Below are 22,499 nucleotides of genomic sequence, written 5' to 3'. Positions count from 1 at the left end.
TAAAACTCTTTACAAATTAAAAACTAGTCTTTTTATAGCATATGTTTGCAAATATTTAGGCTATATCATACCACAAGGATTGTTTAAAAGCGAGTCTCTAACATTGGTACCAAGGAGAAAGTCAATGAAAGAGTTAAGTCGATATTAATCTTCAGAAAATACATGTCAAAAATGTGGGAGTAGCCAGAGCAACCAAATAAAGTCAGAAGAAACTAGATACCATAATTCTATAAAGGGAATTTTCTGCCCCTCTTTCCTGCCCCCCCCCACTCCCCAGACATGAAATATCTTTAATATAAAAGGACATTGCCTCAAACTGCTCATTTTACTCAGTCTTCAGTCAGTAGGGTATAAAAAAATCATAGGGTAAGAATTGGAAAGACTGAAAGTAGGCTGAAGTATATAAGAAATAATAGCATCAGGAAAACTATGATGGTGCCCTCTTATTTCCCCCTTAAAATATTCTTTTTGACCATAACACAATTAATCGTGCATAGGCATTTGATTTTTATACATTTTATTAGAATGATAAAAAATAATACATACAGATAACCATAGGATACACACACAGGAATTTAAAGATAAATTTTATACTTTTCAATATGAAACAAAGTACATATCTCATGGAGATATATTTTTAGAAATGCCATGAAACAATAGAGTAATTGTCTTGAAAATAAAAAGTATAGGAACATATTATAGGAATCACTAAATCATAAAAAGGTACCACTCCATTACATGTAGCATAAAATACAGGTTTTGGAGAAAATGTTTCTCCAATTTTTGACCAGAAATAACAATGGTCATATGAAATCTACTTGTCATTCAGAATTTTTCTATATATATATATACAGTATGTACAGTCCTTGCAGAGAAAGTTATAAATATTTTTCTCCTTTGTGTCTAATGACTTGATCTTAAAAGTAATCTCTCAATGTAAAGTAACACTTTATGGTGATTATCAGAATTTTGCTAATGTATTCTTCTTTGATATCTGAACTGTTGGTTTCAAATTCAGATATCTTGGCAAAGAAGAACAAGTTCCTGCAAAATGTGAAATTGGGAGGAAAGAGGTTAAAAAATGGATTTTGCAATGTCTGTAACACTCAATCTGCCAGTTTTCATACATTCTTTACATATTGCTATGAAGTCATGTCTTGGGCAACTCTTTGAACAGCACACACGGAGAGAATGAGTCATACATATCGAAGTCAGCAGCATCACCATGATTCTTCTCCAGATATAACTCAGGAATGGAAAAGCCTGCCAGCCTCACTCTGATTGACAGGTGGATTTCATTAAAAACCCATCTCCCCCATCCGAAAAAGAGCCAGTCACTTAATAGAATCAGAAATTGGAAATGAAGGATCATGTGAATTTGGGTTAAGATTCAGGTTGTTCTTTACTTTCTCCACCATGTCTTAATAAAACCTGAATGCTCGTTCATAGGTTTGAAGAAAACTATTCCTTTTTATGTTACTTTCCTTTTTAAAACTTTTGAGAAGGGATAAAACGTGATCGTTTCAATGATATAATATCATTGAATGAAAAAGAAAGCATTCCCTAGAATGGAGTGGAAACTTTAAAAACATGGTGATCCTCAGGACTTTTATATTAAATAAATCCATACTATTATTTTGTACAGATCGAGCACACTGGGGGTAACAAAGGACTTTCATGTTTCCTTCTTTAACTTTTAGCAAGTAATTCCTGGGGCTGAGGCAGATGAGACGGGTATTATTATGTCCACATTTTATGGACGAATAATTGAGAAGTAGAGGGAGCAAAGTGATTTGTCAAGAACCTCACAACGATTCAGCAGTTTGTCTGAACAAAACGGCCTCTTCCCAACTCCAGTGTAACATCTTCCAACAACACTCTTTTGAATCACATGCACTCTCTCTCAAACAGGGTAATTTTCAAAATGTATTTTTCACCCTTGAGGATTTCAAATGAACATTTCAAAATAATACTCCTTGCGTCTTCCAAACAGTGATGTTCTAATGGGAACACAGCATTTAGATTAAATGAGTTTTTCTGCATTAACAAAAAGAAAAGTACATGTGCACGTGTGTGTGAGTGTGTACATGTGGGACCATGTGAGTCTTTATCCATAGGCAGTGCTTAAAACCATAGCTTAAGAATGTCTATATCAAAAATCTGAAGTATGTAATATGTAAATTCCTTTGGTTTATCAAGTAAATATTAAGGCATTTCAGAGTCTCCTAAAAGGATTTATGGGTTTTTTAAATTCTATTCATATTTCACCTACGTAGAAAGTTAAAAATACAGAGTTGGAAAAAAACATGCATAATCACTGCATTTCATGAAAGCACTTTTTTTGTAACCCATTGATTTTCTAGTAAATAACAATAAAAAAAAAGTTAGTATCACCACAGGGCGTTTACAATAAAGAACAGTACTATAGAGATATAACTTGACACAGGGTGGACATTGGGGAGGGCGGAAGTGCAACCTCTTGCATCCACATCTGTCAAAGATGATAAACAGCTTGTTAGTAAGGATGGTACCACTTTCAGTAATCAGGGCAAAAGCAACGTTTCTTTATCACCATCAAATCATCTCATGAGCCTAACCCACTATCTCAAGTTACCATCAGCCCTCATTTTATTTATCAGTGTAGCATATATTATGTGCCAAGAGGGTCTATAAAAACTCTGATGTACTTAGGCTTCTTAAGTAATTCTGGGCCTTGTTCATCTAGTACTATTTAACATTAATTGAAATTGGAAAAACAACTTAATCATTCTCAGAACAATTATATTCCATTACAGAGAACTTTGAGATAATTCAATGGCTTAATTAAAGAAAGCTTCATTGGAGACAGACTCAGGAAATCTGTGTTTGTTTCTCTTTTGTGCATTTCTAGATACAAATTATTATGCATAATATAACACATCATCCTAAAAAAGCAATCAGTAAAAGCTCCATCTTCCTAGAGGTGGACTTGTCTGCAACAATCTTTGCAAGCTCAGCAAGACGACAGATGTCAGAGGAAAAGGCTACTCTAGATTCAGCAGCCCTCAAATATTAAAATTGTGTCTGCTTCCGCAAAAGCATAGAACTTACTCCTTTTAACAGCTCCATTTTGGCCATATTGTAATGTTAACTCTGTACCTTGCACTACCGTAGGAACAAGACAGCATGTCAATTTTAAAACCTAAATAATAATAATAATAATAATGTCTCAATTAACTCCTGGTTTTGCTTTATTTAAGTGCATACAGTTATGTCTGTAGCCCTGAATGGCTGTTATAGATTTTTACATTGTAGTACTCAGTTAGGAGATAACTATTTCCAATTTTCTCCATACAGATACTTTCTAAGTATTGCCATCTTGACGATTTTATGAAAAGATAAAATTCCCCCAAGTTTCCACATCTCCCCTTCTCTTTACTTGCTAATGATGTCCCTCATTTTGTTTCCCAAGATTACTGATAAAATGTTTAATCTTGACTGCCCAGGACTGTAGACTAGGCCAAGCTCAATGAAAAGAAACAGGAAACAAAGTTACTTAGGTTTTAAATAACCTAAACCAGACATTAGAATATGAAGACAAGATTGCTTTTGTAGTACTTAAATTGAGGCCCTAAAACTCCAGACTTGAGATTTAAAAGAAAAGATAAAGTTTTTTCTACCAGAGTCACTGATAAAATATGTATGAAAAATCTGTTTTCCTTAACTCTAAAAGTAAAATTTCTATCATGAAATAGGCTTCATTTGGATTTTGAAAGGAAAAGTTAGTGTGAACCTCCTTTGAAATCAGAAAATAAGATACATATATTTTACATTTTCTTTTAGTTTGGCCAATTGGGTTATGACCTTAATAGTGTTAAATTTTCTACTTGGTAAAGAATTGTTAAGATTCATCTAAAATTTCTAAGAGGCAAACAGCTGGAATAGTAGAGATCTTAAAAACAGTTTGTGGGTTCAATACTGCCCTTGAGAAATGCTTAAGGAATTCTGTTTTTATGACAATCTAAAGGCAAATTTATGCATAGCTCAGAAGGAGGAAAAAATAAAATTAATGAAGTTTGCTAAATATTTCTCCATGTCTTTTTGGTCTTTTCAGCTCTTACCAGTCTCCTTATTTTGCACCACTAGTGAGGAATCCCTCCTGCCCTCATATCTCAGACTCTAAAACCTTCTCAGCATTCAGATGAAAGATATGGTGGGAAAAAAACAGTGGAGAGGCGTCACTGATTGACTCCCTCTTGGGGGCTCATCACACCGATGCTGGGAATTAAGGAAAGTGTGGACTTCAACCAACTTACTGGTTATTCTTGGAATCCTGATCTGTTCACTACTGGTCCCATCCCCTCCATCCGTTGTGGCCTTAACTTCAATAATGTAGTCCTCTTTAATGGGCAGCAAAAGTTCAGCTGAAGTTTTATTTGTGTTCAGCACTTGCACATTATTTTGACTGCTAGTCCTATAAAAAACCTAAAATGCATGAACAAATAAATTTGTTTTATATCGCCCTTTTATTTTTTCATGGAACTTATTATTCTGATGTTACTTCATGTCTATCATTTGGTTTCCTGTACCCACTAGAATGTATGCTGCATGCATAGCTTTCTCATAGATCTGAGACTAGGCTGGGGATCAGCACATGGTACAATCGTCAGGTTCTTAAAATCAAGGACATGGGAAAGAGTGAACTTCTTCCATGGAAGGGTTCAGCTGGTTAGAAATTCATAAGGCTGGAGAAATGGGGCGAGGCCCTACTGTACGGATCTTGAACCAGACCAAAGAATCAGAGCCAATACTGTGAGTTGTTTTTTACGTGGTATACAGGTGAATATTGGAAATCAGAAACTAACATATAGAACAATTTACCAACATTTTGTCTAAAATTCTCACATGAGCAGAATTATTTCACTTCAATTTATATTTAAGGCATCAGACATTTTGGGAAAAAAACACCCTTTTTGTAAATAGCTTGATATCTGTATGTCAAATGTAGTTTATAGAAACCACGTCATCAGTGTTTAGAGAAGCTGTTCAAATCTAGCTTCCCTTGAAAAGTACTGCCAGAAGTAGGAAAAGAAAGCACTGCAAATGATACAACTTACTTTATATCCTGTTACTTCTGATTCATTCTCCATGGCTTTAACTTGCTCCCAATTAAGTAACACTTTCGTGTCTGTAGCATTCCAAACAACATTTCCTGGTGGCTGACTGGGAGCTTGAGATGCAAAATGAGAAATTAAAATAGATTTGAGCGTGGAGCGATATTTTACATAGAACAGATAAAGGAGGATCATAGAAAGCAGCAGAAATAGAAAAAGGAATCTCTTTGGTAACACGTAGTCTATAGGCTGAATTAGAAAAAATAACCCAGTAGCTAAATTTGCTTTGAAAAAGGCTTTTCCATTACATTGTGAGAATTTATCGTATTCATCACATACATTAGGGCATTTCTTACTTATTACAATGGTTTGGAAAACAAGTTGATAGTGGAGAGAAAGAAATTCCTTTCTCCACCACTAGAGGAATAACTGTTGATGGACCAGGAAAGGCTGGCAGCATGCCCTGTTTTGACACATACAGATAAATTGCCAACTGAGCAGATCAGAGTGGCAGGAAATGAAGTGTAGATGATTTTTAAGCCAGCCATGTATGATGAGATGAGCAAAATGGGAGGCAGTCAAAAATAAGGATTACTTTGATGTATTCCCATGAAGTAATAGCTACGCACATGAAAAATTGCAGCAGAGAGTCTATATTTTAGTCTTCGTTTTGCAAGTTTAAATCAATTTTTGAGAAAAATCAAGCAAAACACTAAAACGTTAATGAGAATTCCATTAGATAATTAATGAATCCCTCTGAGGTTTAAATACTTGGATTCATGGTTTACTTCTCATGAACACTGGATGCTGGAGGAAGGGGGTTCAATAGCATTTATCAGTAGCAACATCGGACACAGAAAATTCAGTTTCTCATCAATCCCAAAACAACAGACATAATACTATCCATTTGGCAACAGCATTACAATTGCCCAAAACAGTGCTGAAATATGTTGCACTTGCAGAGTTAGCCACAGAATGTGATGTGGCTAACTGAATTGGTAACGGGAAAATGATATTAAAGATTGGCTATGCTGCGAAATTTCTAAACATTATTGACTGACTGTTGCCATGAGGGAAAGACGGCTGGACTTACAGATGGGAAGAGCTCTCAGATAACACTTATGTGACTAATGACACTAAACAAGACTGTGTTCCCTGCAGATTCTTTTGCTCACTGTCTGGTCTTTAATACGATTCTACATTGCCTTTAACATTTGTGATCTGGTATTAACAACGAGTTTAGGTCAGCTCAAAGCCTTCAAGCTGCAATGCTTTGATAACCAAAAATATATAACAGCCATTGCTTAGGGGTGAAATACTAATGACCATGTGCTGGTGGCTCAATCCAAATGCTATAAATGCAAAATCGTTAGAACATTGTCCCAAAGTCTGTGATTTCCTGTGGCCTGGCAGCACTATAAAAGGACAGGTTCCATTTGATGCAGCTCAGATGACATACTTCAGCATGGTTTGTCCTGCCAAAAGATGTGCGCTTGTAGATTATAGAAAATTTGAGTGATTTTGGTTGAATCATTTATTCCAACATTAGTTCCACAGAAGCAGTGACTGCAAGTTTAACACTGGGGTTTATTTTGTATGAGTCCCAAAATAGATGAGTTGAATGAGTCCAGGCTGAATTGAATACTTTTAGAATGGAGAAAAAGAAAGAAAAAAAAAACTGGAAAAGAGAAAGAAGGGGAAAATAAAAGCTTTGTTCCAGGGGCTGATTACACTCATTTTCCTCATCGGTGTTTCCAAGCATCAGATAGTCACGTCCCATTTTCACCATTTTTCATATTAAAAACAAAATGAACTGGATTTAAAAACATATATATATGTTTTTATATATCTGTTTATATATATATACACACACACACACACACACAAACATCAACTTTAGTCTTGTCCTAAACACTAATATTCATACAGTCATGAGCTTGATGTGCTAGTTAACATTCTTATGATACTCTATAATAAACGAAGCATTAAAAATTAAAAATATATATATTTGTGGACCACTCTAAAATCATCCTTTACTACTACTGGTAAAAATAACATCTGGAAAATCCTAGACCAGATAAACCTTCCTTCCACATTCAAAATTCTATTATTGTTAGCAACAAATGCTTATTAAAACCTATAATATGTCAGGCATGGGAGAATGTGCTTTTATATAATAGAATTTACTTAATCCTCATTACACTTTATTTATAATGCCCATTTTGGTACATGGGTAATCTAGATACAGAACTTAAAAAAAAAGATTGTACACTCATATTCATAGCAGCATCATTCACAATAGACAAAAGGTGGAAGCAACTCAAGGGTCCATCAGCAGATGAATGGGTAATCAGAATGTGGTATATCCATACACTGGAACACTATTCAGCCTTAAATAGGAAGGAAATTCTGACACATGCTATACCATGGGTGTACCTTGAGGAAGTTATGCAAAGTGAAATAAGCTAGTCATAGAAAGAAAAATTTATATGATTCCACTTATATGAGGTAGCTAGAATAGTCAAAACCATAAAGATAGAAGGTAGAATGGTGGTTGCCAGGGGTAGGGGAGGGGGGATTGGGAAGATGTCATTTAATAGGTACAGAGTTTCAGTTCTGTAAGGTGGAAAGGGTTTGGTTGATTGGCTGCAGAATAATAAATCTTAACACTGTTGAATTTTACATTTAAAAATGGGTAAGATGGAAATATGTCATGTGTATTTTTATCACAATTAAAAATTAAAAGCAAAGAACGTGCTAAGATGCACAACTGGTAAGAGGTATCATGTGGATTCAAACCAGCTCCGGTTACATTGTGCTAACTACCTGTGACCTTATTTAACTCTTGAACAGTTGACAACAAATTTGTACATGTCATAAAAATGAGTAAGAAACATGTACATCTCAAAGTAAATTCAACTTTCACTTTCCCAGGAATGCTTTTCCTGACTTCTCAAACTAAAGTGCAACAGGGCCTCTTTCCATGTATGAGAGTGGCTGCTGCTTCATTCTGGGTCCTGGAGTGAAGACGGACTAGATCAAACCGAGTCTCACTCATGATGGACACGAAGTGTGAATGAGAAGGAAACACTCGTAGCTCTCTCCTCTGAGGTTTGGAGGTTTTGGATACTTTGGCCTCTACTCTACTCTAGCCCAAGCTGGCCCAATCTGACTGATACAGCTTTTAACCAGCAGCCTAAATAGCTCTTATGCAATACAATACATTTTTATAAAAGCACTGGGTCAAGTACTGGAGTGGAAATGGGCAGGAGAGAGTTGATAGCTTATCTCTTAGGATTTCCGATTTCATTTTTCATGTTCTATCCTGTTGGAAACCCAACAGGGAATGCTGACTGACTTCCACACTTTATTAGAACTAACTTAATATTTGGTCTACATTGTGAAGTTTTTTGTAAATCATATCTCAACTTTCATACCCTACAGATTTTTTTCTCTGTCAACTCAACTTCTGCTGTATTGACAGTATGCTAAAACAGAAAAAAAAAGATAAAAACTAATTTAATTCCAGTGGAATAGTGGTATATCACTGTATTAATGGCACAACACTAACTGACAGGCTATAACATTATTTCAACAATTTCAAATGTTATGTGGCAAAAATAATATTACATCAAAGGTTTTTATTATTATTATTGTTCTTTCAGCACCTATCCTGATATGCTCTGTGTATTTGATTATAAGACTCCTGAACATCAGCTTTATAGACTCTGTGAAGTCCACAGCCACTTGACTGCAAATAAGTGTTTACCCAAAGGCTGTTGATTGGACAAAGCTGGGACTATAAGACATGTCTACCGATAGGAAAATGGCTAAATTATGGTGCATTATCACAACAGAATGTTATATCTACACTAACACATTTATGAAAAATTATTAATAATATTTAATCATGATTAAATGTCATTAGGGAAAGTTTTGACATCAGGTAACTAAATATACGGCATAACCTCCACTGTCTAAGAGAAACATTTTATAGAACATAAATCTAGAAAGAAAGACCAACAATTTTAATGATGGCATTTCTGAATCATAGGATTATGGGCACTTTTTACTTTCTTCTATTTGCCCCCCAAAGTTTCAACAATAAATATATTTTCCTTTATATATAAAAAATAGAGATTGATAAAATTGAGAATATTACTGTCCAGAATTTTCAGTGATGATATCTTCAGAGTGGTGATGGTGAAACTTGGCATTTACTTTCAAAATACGGAATTTTAGGAATACAATCTTGCTGTGACTAATTATGCAAAACTCAACAGATTTCTTGACTACATGATGGTAATGAGATGACTCATGTGATAAGTGGTAGCATGAAGGTAGACTTTCCATCTGGACTTCACTTGAGTCAGACATCGGCATTTATAATTAAACTGCTTAAACATGTGACACTGTGTAGAAAACAAGTCACCAAAAGCCAGTTTCTCCCAAATAATGAGATATATATGTCTTGGTATCACTGTAATTATTATAAGTAAATTAATTCATTATAGGAAATTGACTCAAAGTTTTAAAAAACACAGCAAAAAAGCCTGCTTCTTAACTCATCAGAAACTCAGGAAAAGACTGTACTTGACAGTCTAATCTAGAATGTCAGTGAAAAAAGTCTTTCTTTGCTTTAAGTGCCTGGTAATTTCCTTGACCAAAATCTCTCCTACTTGGGGTAATAAAACTATGAAAATTCATAAACTATAATCAGAACACTTACAAGTTTCTAGAGAACTCATGGGCAAGTTGGACAGATTTTCAAAAAAGTGCCAAAGCTCCTACAAGTAAAGTTCATCAGAGTTATACATTTGGCAAGAGGAATTACTTGATTCTATATTAGCTGAAACTTCCTGATTGAATTCTGGTCAAATTTAATATTATATTGCTATCTTGCTTCAGAGCTTACAAAATCAGGAGTTACTTTGTTGAAGCCCATAGACAGGGAAAAAAAAAAAAACCCCTAAATCTAAGAAATGCACATTATTAATAAACAGTGTATTCCAGTGTTGATTGTGTGATTTGCGGCATATCATAGCCAGATAGGAGTAGGTGGCATACATAATGTGATATGTGACACACAGAAAAGGTAACAAATAACATTCAGTCACCTAGGAAGGAATTCCCTTTCAGTCTTCCCATTAGTTTGAAGCTATAGCTGGATACGGGGGCTACTAGGTCTTTAATATCCCTTCAATGCTAACAGCACGAAGAGGGAGCAGGTTCAGATGTTTGAACAGACAAGACTATGTTGGTAGTATTTAAAATGGAGAATAGCTTATTTTTTCATTGTATTTATTACTGTTGTCATTGTTAACTGTTTACTATTTTGTTAACAGCTATTTATCTCAATGATAATGGTTTCCATACTCTGAAAATCAGTTTCCATTTTTTCTAAGTTGATTTAAGTAGAAGTAGTAAGTTAGCTTTTAAGAAAAAAAATTAGGTATGTATTACTAGAGAAGGCTCACAGAGATGGCAAAAACTGAGAAGGCAGATCACATAAAATTTGGGAAACCATGCATTAGTATGTATCCTGAGTTATAAGTTAGAGTGGATGATAATTTAATTAAATTGTACATATGAAAAACCTAGAACTTCCAAATTATGTGTTTGAAGCAGGAATATTCATTTTATTGAAAACCTCTGAAATATTCTCTAGTGCTTATTTTACTCACATTTCCTTGTCTTTTCCGGAGGATATGCTTAACTGGTTTCCTTAAACTCAGGTAATTAATGTTGGCTCACCATACATGCATGAGCATTCAATTTGGAAAAGCAAATAATCCAGTGAGAAACTGATTTCACTGTTCAGTATTACTGTTTTCTCAACAGACACACATGTAAAATCATATGTGAAGGCACAAAAAAAATAGGATCCCTTGTTCTAGGGGAGAGTCTTGGCATGGGATTCAGGCCAGGCAAATCAACGTTTTCCACCAACTGGCCATAACAATTGGTTCTGGATGAGCCAAGAACCCTACTTGGCTCTGAGTGGAGTAATCAGGAAGGAGCAAGTTTTCCCAGCAAGTTTGGTTGAGAGAAGGAGGCCATGAGGTGCTTCATGGCAATACTGCTACTTGTGAAGACAGAAGCTGGTGAGCACAATGCTGCCAAGGACAGAGCCATGAGATGGCGAGAGTCTTGCTTGCTCAACAAATACTTGTATGGCACCAACTCTGATGACTCAGACACTGAAGACAGAGCTCTGGAGATAGAGTAATGATCAGAAGAGGCAACATCTCTGCCCTAAAGGAGTCTGTCCTCCAGTCAAAGCAGGCTGGTGAGACAACAATAAAATAAATAAGAACATGTTATATAAAGCATATGTGGTGGCTCCAAGTGCAAGGCCCCAGAATAAAGCAGGGAAGGAGACGGAGTGTAGGGGGATGAGGTGTTGTACTTTTAAATATGGCGGTCAGGTGGTGTTGAGGTCATATCTGAGCATGGGGGAGTGTGCCACATGGACGTCTGGAGGAAGACCCTTCTGTGTAGAAGGAACAGCCCAGGTACACACCCTAAAAGGAAAGTGGAATGAAAATAGTAGGAAAGTAGTCTAAGTGGGATTTGGAGGATGGATTGTATAGGCTTTGCTAGGCATTTTAAGGACTTAGCATTTATCTGGAGTGAAATGAGAAGTGACTGGAAGGTTCTGAGCAGAGAAGTGACATCATTAGAACCACTCTGGCCTAAGGGAGGCAAAGGCTGATGGGCTGAAGGATAAAAGGCCACTGACCTGACCCATGTGAGGGTTGTACCAGCTTGTACCAGGGCGACTGCAGTGAATGCTGCAAGAAGAGGGAGATTCTTGGAGAAGTCAGATTCTGGATCAGGTGGAGGGTATAAGAGAGAGGAGTTGAGGGTGACCCCAAGATTTTGGGGCCTAAGCAAGTGAAATAATGGGATTAAATTTACTGAGATGGGTTTTAAATGAGGTAGATAAGGCAATCAAGAACTTTAGTCTTAGAAATATTCAATTCAAGATGTTAGATGATTCTTGAGGATGTTGAGTGCTAAATCTATCTATATTGAAAGCCCGAATTACCACTTGACTTTTCAGTTATACAAAGCAGAATATTTGCCTTCTACATTCTTTTTTGCAGTCTCCGAACATAAACGTCTCAACATATTTCCTTTTAGAAGCCATCACATTTCGTCATTAAATGCCATCTGCAATTTTTCCTCATCAGTGCCTTTAGATAAAAGATGTTCTTAAGAATTAGCTCTCTTTGGGTTGAAAGTAACAAAAATCCATCTTAGATTATTTCAAGAGGCTAATTAGTGTTTAACTTCGAAATGCTTTAAAAAAAACACAAGTATTTAGATATCAAAAATTAAGTGTTTAATGGAAGCTACAGTACTTAACTTGAGAATCCTTGTATTATTTACATTAATCAAAAATATCACCCAAGATCTGTATGGATGCAAAGACTTGCATACAGAATTTCATGATTATAAGTACATGAAACTGGCGCATTTTAAGCAAGATGGTGAAGGACTACAGTAAGTGTTCTGAATTCACCATGTTCAGTCAAGAGGCAGTACACCTGATTAATACAGTTCTTCAGGCTGGCCTGCTCCTTTAGCTTTCATTCATCCATTTAGCTACCCTCTCAATATTTAATGAGGGGCTCCCAGTGCCATGCTGGGCACAGGGGCTGGGTGAACAAGACACAGAAGAACTTCTTCCCCATAAAGATTATAATCTAGAGGGGAAGAAAGATAGCAAGGAAGGATTCAGAGATGTTATTTTAGGTCTTTATGTCTGAGGCACGACAATAATTCTCTTTGAAGCTATAATCACAAAAGCCTTATCAAAATTCCTAAATAGGATTTGAAGCTAACACCACGTTAAAGGTTAGGATGACTATTAAGAGCTGCCAGGAAAAATATTAGAAATAGTCTTTAAAGACTATCTTACTTGTATTTTGGTATGTTTGAAAAACTATTAAAAATTTAAAAATTAACAATGTTCTTTATATACAATGTTTGAATAATTAGGGGTTTTAATTTTTTTTGTGAATTTTCCAATTAACGTAGGAAACCTTTCTTCAGTAACACGTACAGCCCCACATACAGACTCCAGTTAAATCATGGCAAAAGAAATGCATCATTTTCAGGGGGATTTTATTCAATTTTGGGGATTCCCATCACTCTGGCTCTCTGAGCACAGAGATCCTTTCCGTCTTGAACAACCTTACTTGGTTCCTAAACAAAGAGTAAAACCCAGTAAATACTGGTGTTAAATAAAACATGAATATTCTAATTATATGGGTGAAAGTGAGGCTAGTACAGTGGTTCAGACAATGTCTGGGTTTGTACAGCTCTCTTGCTACTTACTCTGTAATCTCAGGGAACTTCCATGTGCCTCAGCATTCTTGTCTCTAAAGTGAGACTACTAATAGCTTCCAAGTCATGGTGTTGCTGTGAGAATTAAGAATCAACCTAAATGTCCATGGACAGATGACTGGATAAAGAAGCTGTGGTATATTTATAAAATGGAATACTATTCAGCCATAAAAAAGAAAGTAATGCCATTTGCAGCAACATGGATGGCCCTGGAGATGGTCATACTAAGTGAAGTAAGCCAGAAAGAAAAAGAAAAATTCCATGTGATATCACTTATATGTGGAATCCAAAAAAAGAGGACAGAAATGAACTTATTTACAAAATAGAGACAAACTCAGACATAGAAAACAAACTTATGGTTACAGGGGGAAATAGGGTGTGAAGGGATAAATTGGGAGTTTGGGATTTGTAAATACTAACTACTATATATAAAACAGATAAACAACACGGTCCTACTGTACAGCACAGGGAACTATATTCAATACCTTGTAGTAACCTATAATGAAAAAGAATACAAAAAAACGTATATATAAATGAATCACTACGCTGTGCACCAGAAATTAACACATTGTAAATCAACTATGCCTCAATAAAATTTTTTTAAAAAAGAATCAATACATGAAACACACTTAGAACAGTGACTGGAAATTGCTCCATAAGTATGTTATCCATTAAAATCACCATCATCATCGTAACCTCAAATTTCTACTTTAGATTGGGCATTGATATGCTATCCCTAAATTATAAAGGGGTTTTGCTGCTTTTTAAAATTTTATTTTAGTTGACATTACTACAATACTCCTATTGACTTCTAATCAATCTCTCCCTTCCACTTAACCAATTCACTGAGTCCTTCACTGATTCCATGATGATGTCACAGGGGCTTCTACAATCATAACTTCCTAGCAAGTAATCACATCAATTATTAAGTCAGAGGAAAAAGCCAGATTCACGTTTGCATATACTTCTGCAATCAGAAATTTTGATTGATGCTGTGCTTTGAATATATAAATAATGATGCATAATTAAATCTTATTAATTCAGAATTGTTACTGGGAATACCAGAGACATTTAGTCAGAAGTTATAAATACAGAATATTTTCAGTTTATTGCCAAACCTACATGCTCCTTGGTCTAACCCCAAACAAGTGTTATGAAAAAGAGATTGGGTCAAGCTTCCTCTACTAATTAGTGAAGGATAAAATCTAATTACCACATTAGTTGGTTGCTTGTAAATGTGTACTACTAAAGGGATTAAAATAGTTCATTGTTAAAAGTTTGCTCCGCCAACTTATTACACTACTAAGTTGGTAACCAAACTCTCTTTTCTATAGATAATGAAAAGGTAAACATGGGAATTTCCCTGATCAAACTAACACTGGTTAATTAAAATCCAAAATGGTAGAATTATGTTTTATAGAGACTTTAACTTACCCACAACACTAGCCAACAATATTCAATTTTATACTATTGTTGTTCTTAGGAATTTTACACAGCCAATGTATGTTTTCATAAAAATTTGGGGATTATACACGGAAATAGAAAGGCATTAATGAAACTGGAAATCAAGCAAAATAACTGTCTCATTTCCATATAAAGCCAGTTAAGAAAACATTATTATTGAATTAATTTTGAAAATAAGAAGAAAAATTTTCTGCAAGTCAAAGTAATGCATCATTATATTAAAATTAAAGCTAATCCCTTCACGCTCCCACATTCTTCACTTTCAGAAAAGAAATAAGAATGGTACCTACGTCATGCAGAAGTTATGAAATTTGAATGTGGGAAAACACATACAGCATATGAGACAGGTATGCTACTAGCTATGATAATGACCATGACAATGCCAATTCAAATGACTGCACTGTAAGAAGGCAGCAACTCAACACAATGGCTAAATATATACTGGTCCTATCAGTTTCATGGAAATATACGTAAGAGACAACAAAATGGCAAATCACTGATTTTTCTTGTAGGCAAATTTAAAAGCCAAGTGAATGTATAGGAATGCTTAGCTCATAACTGGTGCTTGTGAATTTATTATTATTTATTTAAGCAAAGACTCTGCTTTGAAGGCAACACTGACTGACATCTCTGGTCAGATTTTTTAAAGTATCAATATATTCCTGTGGACAAACATCTTTGGATGGTAATGTTTTATTGCACATGGCCTTCTTTTGAATAATGTAGGAAATAAAAGAAGAAAAAAAACCCTCTTGATTCATTGGCCTGAACTTTAACTTTCTCATGCTTATCAAAAACTGTCAAGGTTTGGAGAACTAAAAATACACAAAATAAACCAATTAAGTTGATCACATTTAAAAGCCAAGTGGATAGAATTGACTTAAACACCCCACACTAAGATTTTTCAAATGGTGCCCATTTTCACATGGGGTTTCTACCTAAAAATTCAGAGACGTTGGGAAGACATGTATGTTTGCCTCTGAGTTTATGAGGGTTTGGAGTTGGATTTACGTCAATCGTGGGCTTAATGACTTGGGTTGCCCACTTAAAATGATAAAGAAGGCCATTATTTTCAATGCAAAGCTTTTTTTTTTCTTTTTGCCATTTAAAATATCAGAATATACATACGAGTTTTCTTGGTGGTTGCATTAACCGTGGCGCTAAAGGGACCAGCACCAGCGCTGTTGTAAGCCCGGACAGCAGTGAAATAGGCCAAGTTGCTCTTCAAGCTGCGGAGTCTGGCCGACGTCACATTTCCTGCCACTTTCACTTTGCTGGATGATTCCTCTTCTCCATTAGTCCAGTACCGTACCTGGTGGACAGAAAACATAAAAGATGCAAAGGGCTGACAAAATAGCATCCTCTACATTAAGTGATTTTCTTTGAGATGGGCACTGTAATTTTTATTTATCTGATTTCTTCAACAAGTAATTCTTAAGGACCCACTGTGTGCTGGGTGCTACATTAGGCTCTGTGCCACAGAGGTGAAAGAAAATGGACTCCAGGAAAAAAGAGATAATAGACAAGTATATAAATAAATCAGATGAACTCAAAGAGACTAAGTGCTAAATGCTACTAGACCATGGTCTTCTAAATGGGAAAATGAAGGAGAAATCTGCATATCTAATGAAGTGATCTGCTCCCTCCTTCTCAGATTCTAATCTCGCAGCCCAAGCTCAAATCCAGGAGGCTGGCAGCAATGCTCAAACACGGATGGATCGTGAAGATTCCTCCTGTGAAGAAAGTGAGCTGTCAGAGCAAGGACCATCAAAAAGCCAGCTAGCCACTGGGCTGTCCTACAGCGATGGCCAAGTGTCACCAAGCCCACCTGTGCACGCACAGCTGCTGCACAGAACAGGAAAGCAGGTAACATGGGTAAATATACCTACATATTGAAATGTTTTATTTGTATTTCATACAAATCGTGCAAAATGATCTGAGACTTCTTATAAAGATATATACATACACAGTTTAAAATATAAAAATAAGATAGTATTTGATAATAAAAAGAAATAAGGGTAGAAAAAATGCAATAATAAGACATGTTCACCAATGAACTCCAATTTACGGTATAAAGTTCTGCTACACTTCACTAGAAAGTTTGGATTGTTCATAAAGTAAAAACAGAAACAAAACCAACATGAGCAACAAAACAACCAAACAAAAATGGCTCATGAGAAGTCCAACTGTTTCTTGTGTTGGGACCAGGTATCACCATCTGACCATCCAAAACAGGAGTTAGACACTAACATAAATATGTAAAGGAGACTGAGTATATATTTTTTACTTTAATAAATAAATAGGCATTTTCCTGTTTTCCTGGTAACATGTGCCCTTTTAGTTTCACTTTCTTTTTTTTTTTTTTACTTTTAGCCTTTTTTTGGGGGGGTGGTATTTGGTTTATTTATTTTCAGAGGAAGTACTGGGGATTGAACCCCAGACCTTGTGCATGCTAAGCATATGCTCTACCACTTGAGCTATGCCCTCCCTCTCCACCCTGATTTGACTTTCATTTTTGTACTTTGATAGCAAAATACAAATCAGGAAACCATTTCTATAGTTTGTGTTAAGTAAATAGCTGCTTGAGCACAATGAAAATGGCAACCAGTCCTTAGCCTTCAGAGTCAGGAAGACCACAGAGACTTGTGGGGACTGCAGCAAAGTAGACGGCCAAGTTCCATCTTAGTAATGGCGCCTCTGTTCAGCTCTTGTTGACGGCGGGGAAGGTGGACCCAGCAATTACAGGTCTTTTTTAAGAAGAAAGAAGAAACCCTGATTTTAATGTGAAATGCCCCAAATTTAGAGTTGGTTTCATTTTTTAAAGACAATGTGTGGGCCAAACAAAATGTGTTCATGGGATGCACAAGGTCAACCTGCTTCAGTCGTCTGAGAAAAATACACTAGAAATTACTGTTTTTTGGGGAAAATGAGCAACTATAAAATTATTTCTTTAAAAAAAATAAGTAGCAAAATGTAAAATCTCAGATTTTTGCATAATGATCTGAAATTAGTGCACTAATATTATACCAGATCAATATTTTCCCTCTATATGTACATATATATGTGTATGCATGTACATTTACATATATTTATACTTACATATAGGCCCCTTTAAGTTCATGCAAAATGCTGGATTCATATATGTGTGGATGTGCATTTTTCCTGGAGGAGAGTTACTAATTTTTTATAAAAACGGATTGGTTTTTATAGAACCTCAAAAGGAGGATGTGAACTCAAATTATTAGGACAAATTAAATATGCAGGCCCTACAGCTTTAAAGCATCAAATTAACACTAAAACTTGATAACATTTTAGCAAAAAAAAAAAATCCATATAACCGACAGACTCCATTTAGTATTATCAAAAAAAACCACATAGATTTTATTCATTAACTAAAGATTAAAATGCCAAATTGTCCTTTTATAAAGCCACAGCTAAGCAAATTGTTACTGGATACTGAAAAACTCACATATATATTTTAAATTCACCAGTTGTAAACATGGAGGGGCAGTTGCTGCTAGGTTTAGATGACTCAAAAATGATGACACTCTCCCTGCCCTTGAAAGCACTGTCTAGGTATTAACAAAGAATGACACATAATCAATAATTACAATAAAATGTTATAGACAGCCTGAAAACTTGTGGCCTGGGATATAGCAGAGATTGGGGAAAAGATCACATCATTACAAGTTATAGTAACTGTCACTTAGCAGAGGGAGTGACAGAGGCAGGGGGTAGTTAAGTAACTCAGGATCATCTGTGATACACACTGGCCTCTTGCTAGGTTCCAATCCAGGTGTCATTCCTTTTGTATCCAAATCACCTCAATATAAGTTGCCTAAGAAATCATTCCTTAGGAGACTGATTTAAAGAAGAAATAAAAATAACTTTTGATTGGCATACGGATTATCTTGTATAAATCATTTCACAGAAGGTGCTTGAAGGTTCTTGCTAGCAGTTTGTTTCTGAAGTACTCTAATCAATCTCCATGTATCAGAATGAGAGATTTATTTTTAGCTATCCATTGCTCACAGATATTAAAAGTATGTAAACATAGAGAAAATTTGTGCCAAAATTGAGCATGATATTACTTAGAATGGATTGTGTAATCTTTTAAAATAACTTTCTTTAAAAAAATTGAATAAATATGCATATACCTAAAACATAAGGTAACAAAGCAGTGACATGAATAGTTCCAATTTTCTACAAGTAATGAATCAGTTATTTTCTATATGTAATATCAGTTATGTTCTATAAAATTTTGCTCAAAAATATTTACATAAGGATATTAAAAAAAATGATGGGAAAGTTAAGAATAAAAAGACACCATTTTTCCTCTCAGCTGTGCTCTGGGTTTAAATGGTAAAAGTTCCCCACCTGAGAGAACAGAATATAACTCCACACTAATTTGGATTTTATAGGCACAACCACAAAACAAGGATGAAGAAAGGAAATGTGTCTAGACAGAAGGAACAAACTCTGAAAGTATAATTGTGCAGAGAAGAGTTCATACCACATTGACAGAACATGAAGGCAGCATCTACACAAGGTGAGCAGAGAGAGAAATATTACAAAGCACAAGAAGAACCCCGCTAACAAGAAAGAGTCAGCAGACTGGACCACAGGAGACTAGGTAAAATACACTTATCTGCAATGGATCTTAAAATAAGTCTATTTAAAATGTCCACCTTTACTAAAGAAGGGACTGAATTTATAATGCGAGAATAGGAGATAAAGAAAAAAGATGGGGCGATTCTGAAAAATATCAAGCAGAATTCCGACACGTGAAAAATACAATATTAAAAAATAAGAAATCAGAGACAGAATTAAGGTGAAGGCTGGAAGGGAGAAGAGAGAATTAATAAATCCAGAACATGCAGGAAGACATAAAAATTATGGAAGCCAAGTTAAGAAACACTGAGGATGAAATGAAATTTTCCAACCAGTTCCAGAAGAAGAGGTAACAACACGATAATAAGAAAAAGGCAACAGTAAAAGTGAAAACGCCTGAGAATTTTCCAGTATGGAAGAAACACAGAAATGTTCATGTTGTAGATTCACTCTGAGGTTGGGGTGGGGGGGGGGATAAAATGCAAATCCAAAGGAGAGGGTGATTAAGACTAATTTGTGGCTCTCAACATTTTTTCATCTCCTGAAAGATACAGGCCACTCCCTCCATCAGTAGTGGGTCACTAGGCTTGGTTTGCTAGAGTGGTGGCGGGTGCACCTGTGAAATCAACTGCATTCATTGGCCCAGCAGAGAGCAGGAGGGGCAGATGCTAAGGTGGAATCACACCCCTGACGTGGGTCTGTCTTGGTCACCATCAGGGCTCTGCCACTCAGGACAAAGCCTGTACACACTAAGCACCCAGTGCTGCTGAATTCTTGAATGACTCAAACACACACTGTTTAAAAATGCCTCCCTCCTTCCCACCACAGAGGTTCCCTGTGACGTAATAAGACACAAATATTTGGTCTCTCCCAGGGTTTCCTAACATACAGCGCCTCCAAGACCCTGGAATCTTTTGCATGCTAATGAGACATCTGGTGGCATCTGCGTAGCTTCCGGATGGGGGCTGGTTGCCAGGGTAACCAACCAGGTGATTAGAGGGTTGGAATCTTCAGCTCCACCTTCTGACAAAAGGCTGGAGGTGGATTTAATCAATCCTGCCTATGCAATGAAACCTCCATAGAAAACTCCACCTGGAGAGGTCTGAAGGGCTTCCAAGTAGGTGATCAGGAGAGTGGGGGCGCCGGAGAGGGCATCGAAGCTCTGTGCCCCTTCTCATGTACTTTGCTCTATGCATCTCTTTTGCTTAGCTGCTCTTTAGTTGTATCCTTTATAACAAATGGATAATAGTAAGTAAAGTGCTTGCCTGAGTTTTGTGAGCCATTCTAGTAAATAATCAAAACCAAGAAGGGGGTTGTGGGAACTTCTGATGTACAGCCAATTGATCGGAGTACGGGAGGCCTGGACTTGTGACTGACATCTGAATTGTGTGTGAGTGTGTGTGTGTGCGCGTGCGTGTGGTAGGGAGGCAGTCTTGTGGGACTGAACACTTAATTTGTAGGATCTGAACTGAACTCCAGGTATAGAGTGTCAGAATTGAACTGAACTTTAGGACACCCACCTAGTGTCCGAGAACTGGTCCATGTAGAGAAAAAACCCCCACAAGTTTGATGTCAAAAGTGTTTTATGGATAGCATAGAGAGGAAGAAAAATTTTTTTTCCTTTTATTCACCAAGCTAGTTAATCAGGTCATAATATTCTATGTGTCTCTAAAACACTGGAACTCCAATTTCTTGATGAGGTAATATAATTTTTTTTTCCTTCAGAACCATAACACCATTTCACAAGCCAATATATTTTTTATCTTGGCAAGTAAACAGAAAACAAACTTGAGGAATGTCAGGATTTAAAATGCTATCTCCATTTCTGCCAGTAACTTGGTTATTCCAAAAACTAATGTCCCTGCTGTGAGGAGTCCTTAATATCACAGCTTCACAGATTTCACTTAACCTTAAAACGTAACGCAGTTTGTAAAAACAGCGTACTGAAAAATGGCACCTTTTTAAGCCATTAAAGTACAGGTATTAAGTCAGAAATGCTATTTTAATAGACGAAGATAATTTCATTTATACTTAGACGTTTTCAGGGAGGCAAATATTTCACCTTAGCTGCTAGACGAAACACATCTTAATAAACATCAGGCAAGCAAATGCATTCAACGGTGTTTTGGAAAACAACCAGATCTACCTTCTCCTCTTCTTTACTGGGCTCTCATCCCGGGAGGGCTGAGCCGTGTGAACTCCATGCCAGGCTCCCTGAGCCTCTGGCTTCACACTGGATGGAGAAGCCAGGAGATGTGCCAGTGGGTGGAGAGAGAGGCTGGGGTATGTCTTGCCCTGTATCCCTCAAAGCTGAGCCACGGTCTGGTGGGGACTATCTTTGCTTAACAACAAACGACATCTTTGTTTGGGCAACTCTCACTCACACACATACTCACTGCTGTCTCCAGCAGAACAGATGCTTCCACCTCTAAAAAGTCTGCATTTTATTCACTCAATTCATTTTTACCTGCTTTCTATGTATTTGCATGTGCCTGAACTGCCTCTATCCAATTTTCCTATGTATATGCGACTTGTGGTAGAATGAAGTTAATTCTTTGCCTGAGAGTAAGGATTTTGATTCTCTCTCTCCGTGTCTTTGTCTTTTTCCAGTAGAATTTTCATATTCTCAAAAACAGTATTCAAATATTTGACATCTTTTTCCATTCTAACTAAAATGTGAGAAACTACACACATGCTGTACAGCTGTTTAGAACAGGAGGCTGGAAGAAGATACCAATGAAGATGTAGTCTGGCCTCCTGTACACATTTTTTTCTGCTTTTTTTTTTTTAATTGAAGTACAGTCAGTTACAACGTGTCAATTTCTGGTGACTGGGACAGCATCATGTCCCAGTCATTCATATATATATATATATAGACACACACACATACACATATTCATTTTCATATCCTTCTTCCATACACATTTTTAGTTACGTTCCCCTGCCAAACATGAAAAAAAATCCAGAATCCCCCCA

At 36.2% G+C, this 22,499-nt stretch overlaps 1 protein-coding gene across 3 annotated transcripts in view; it reads right to left on the bottom strand.

Moving 5' to 3' along the window:
- Positions 1-520: 520 nt before the first annotated feature.
- The window catches only part of CNTN3 (contactin 3), a 299,956-nt gene continuing 277,977 nt past the window's right edge, over positions 521-22,499 (bottom strand). The window contains exons 20-23 of one of the 3 annotated variants that reach the window (XM_032458082.1): positions 16,041-16,224; positions 5,097-5,209; positions 4,296-4,464; positions 521-2,491 (exon numbers count right to left, since the gene is read on the bottom strand). In XM_032458082.1, the coding sequence (XP_032313973.1) occupies positions 2,391-2,491; positions 4,296-4,464; positions 5,097-5,209; positions 16,041-16,224 (567 nt within the window). In that variant the 3' untranslated portion in view covers positions 521-2,390. Of the gene's footprint in view, positions 4,465-5,096; positions 5,210-16,040; positions 16,225-22,499 lie in introns of all 3 variants that reach the window. The other 2 variants (XM_032458081.1, XM_032458083.1) reach the window with 2 other exon arrangements.

This window comes from Camelus ferus, chromosome 17 (genome assembly GCF_009834535.1).
Source record: "Camelus ferus isolate YT-003-E chromosome 17, BCGSAC_Cfer_1.0, whole genome shotgun sequence".
Taxonomy (NCBI): domain Eukaryota; kingdom Metazoa; phylum Chordata; class Mammalia; order Artiodactyla; family Camelidae; genus Camelus; species Camelus ferus.
This window is presented reverse-complemented; position numbering and strand designations above follow the sequence as displayed.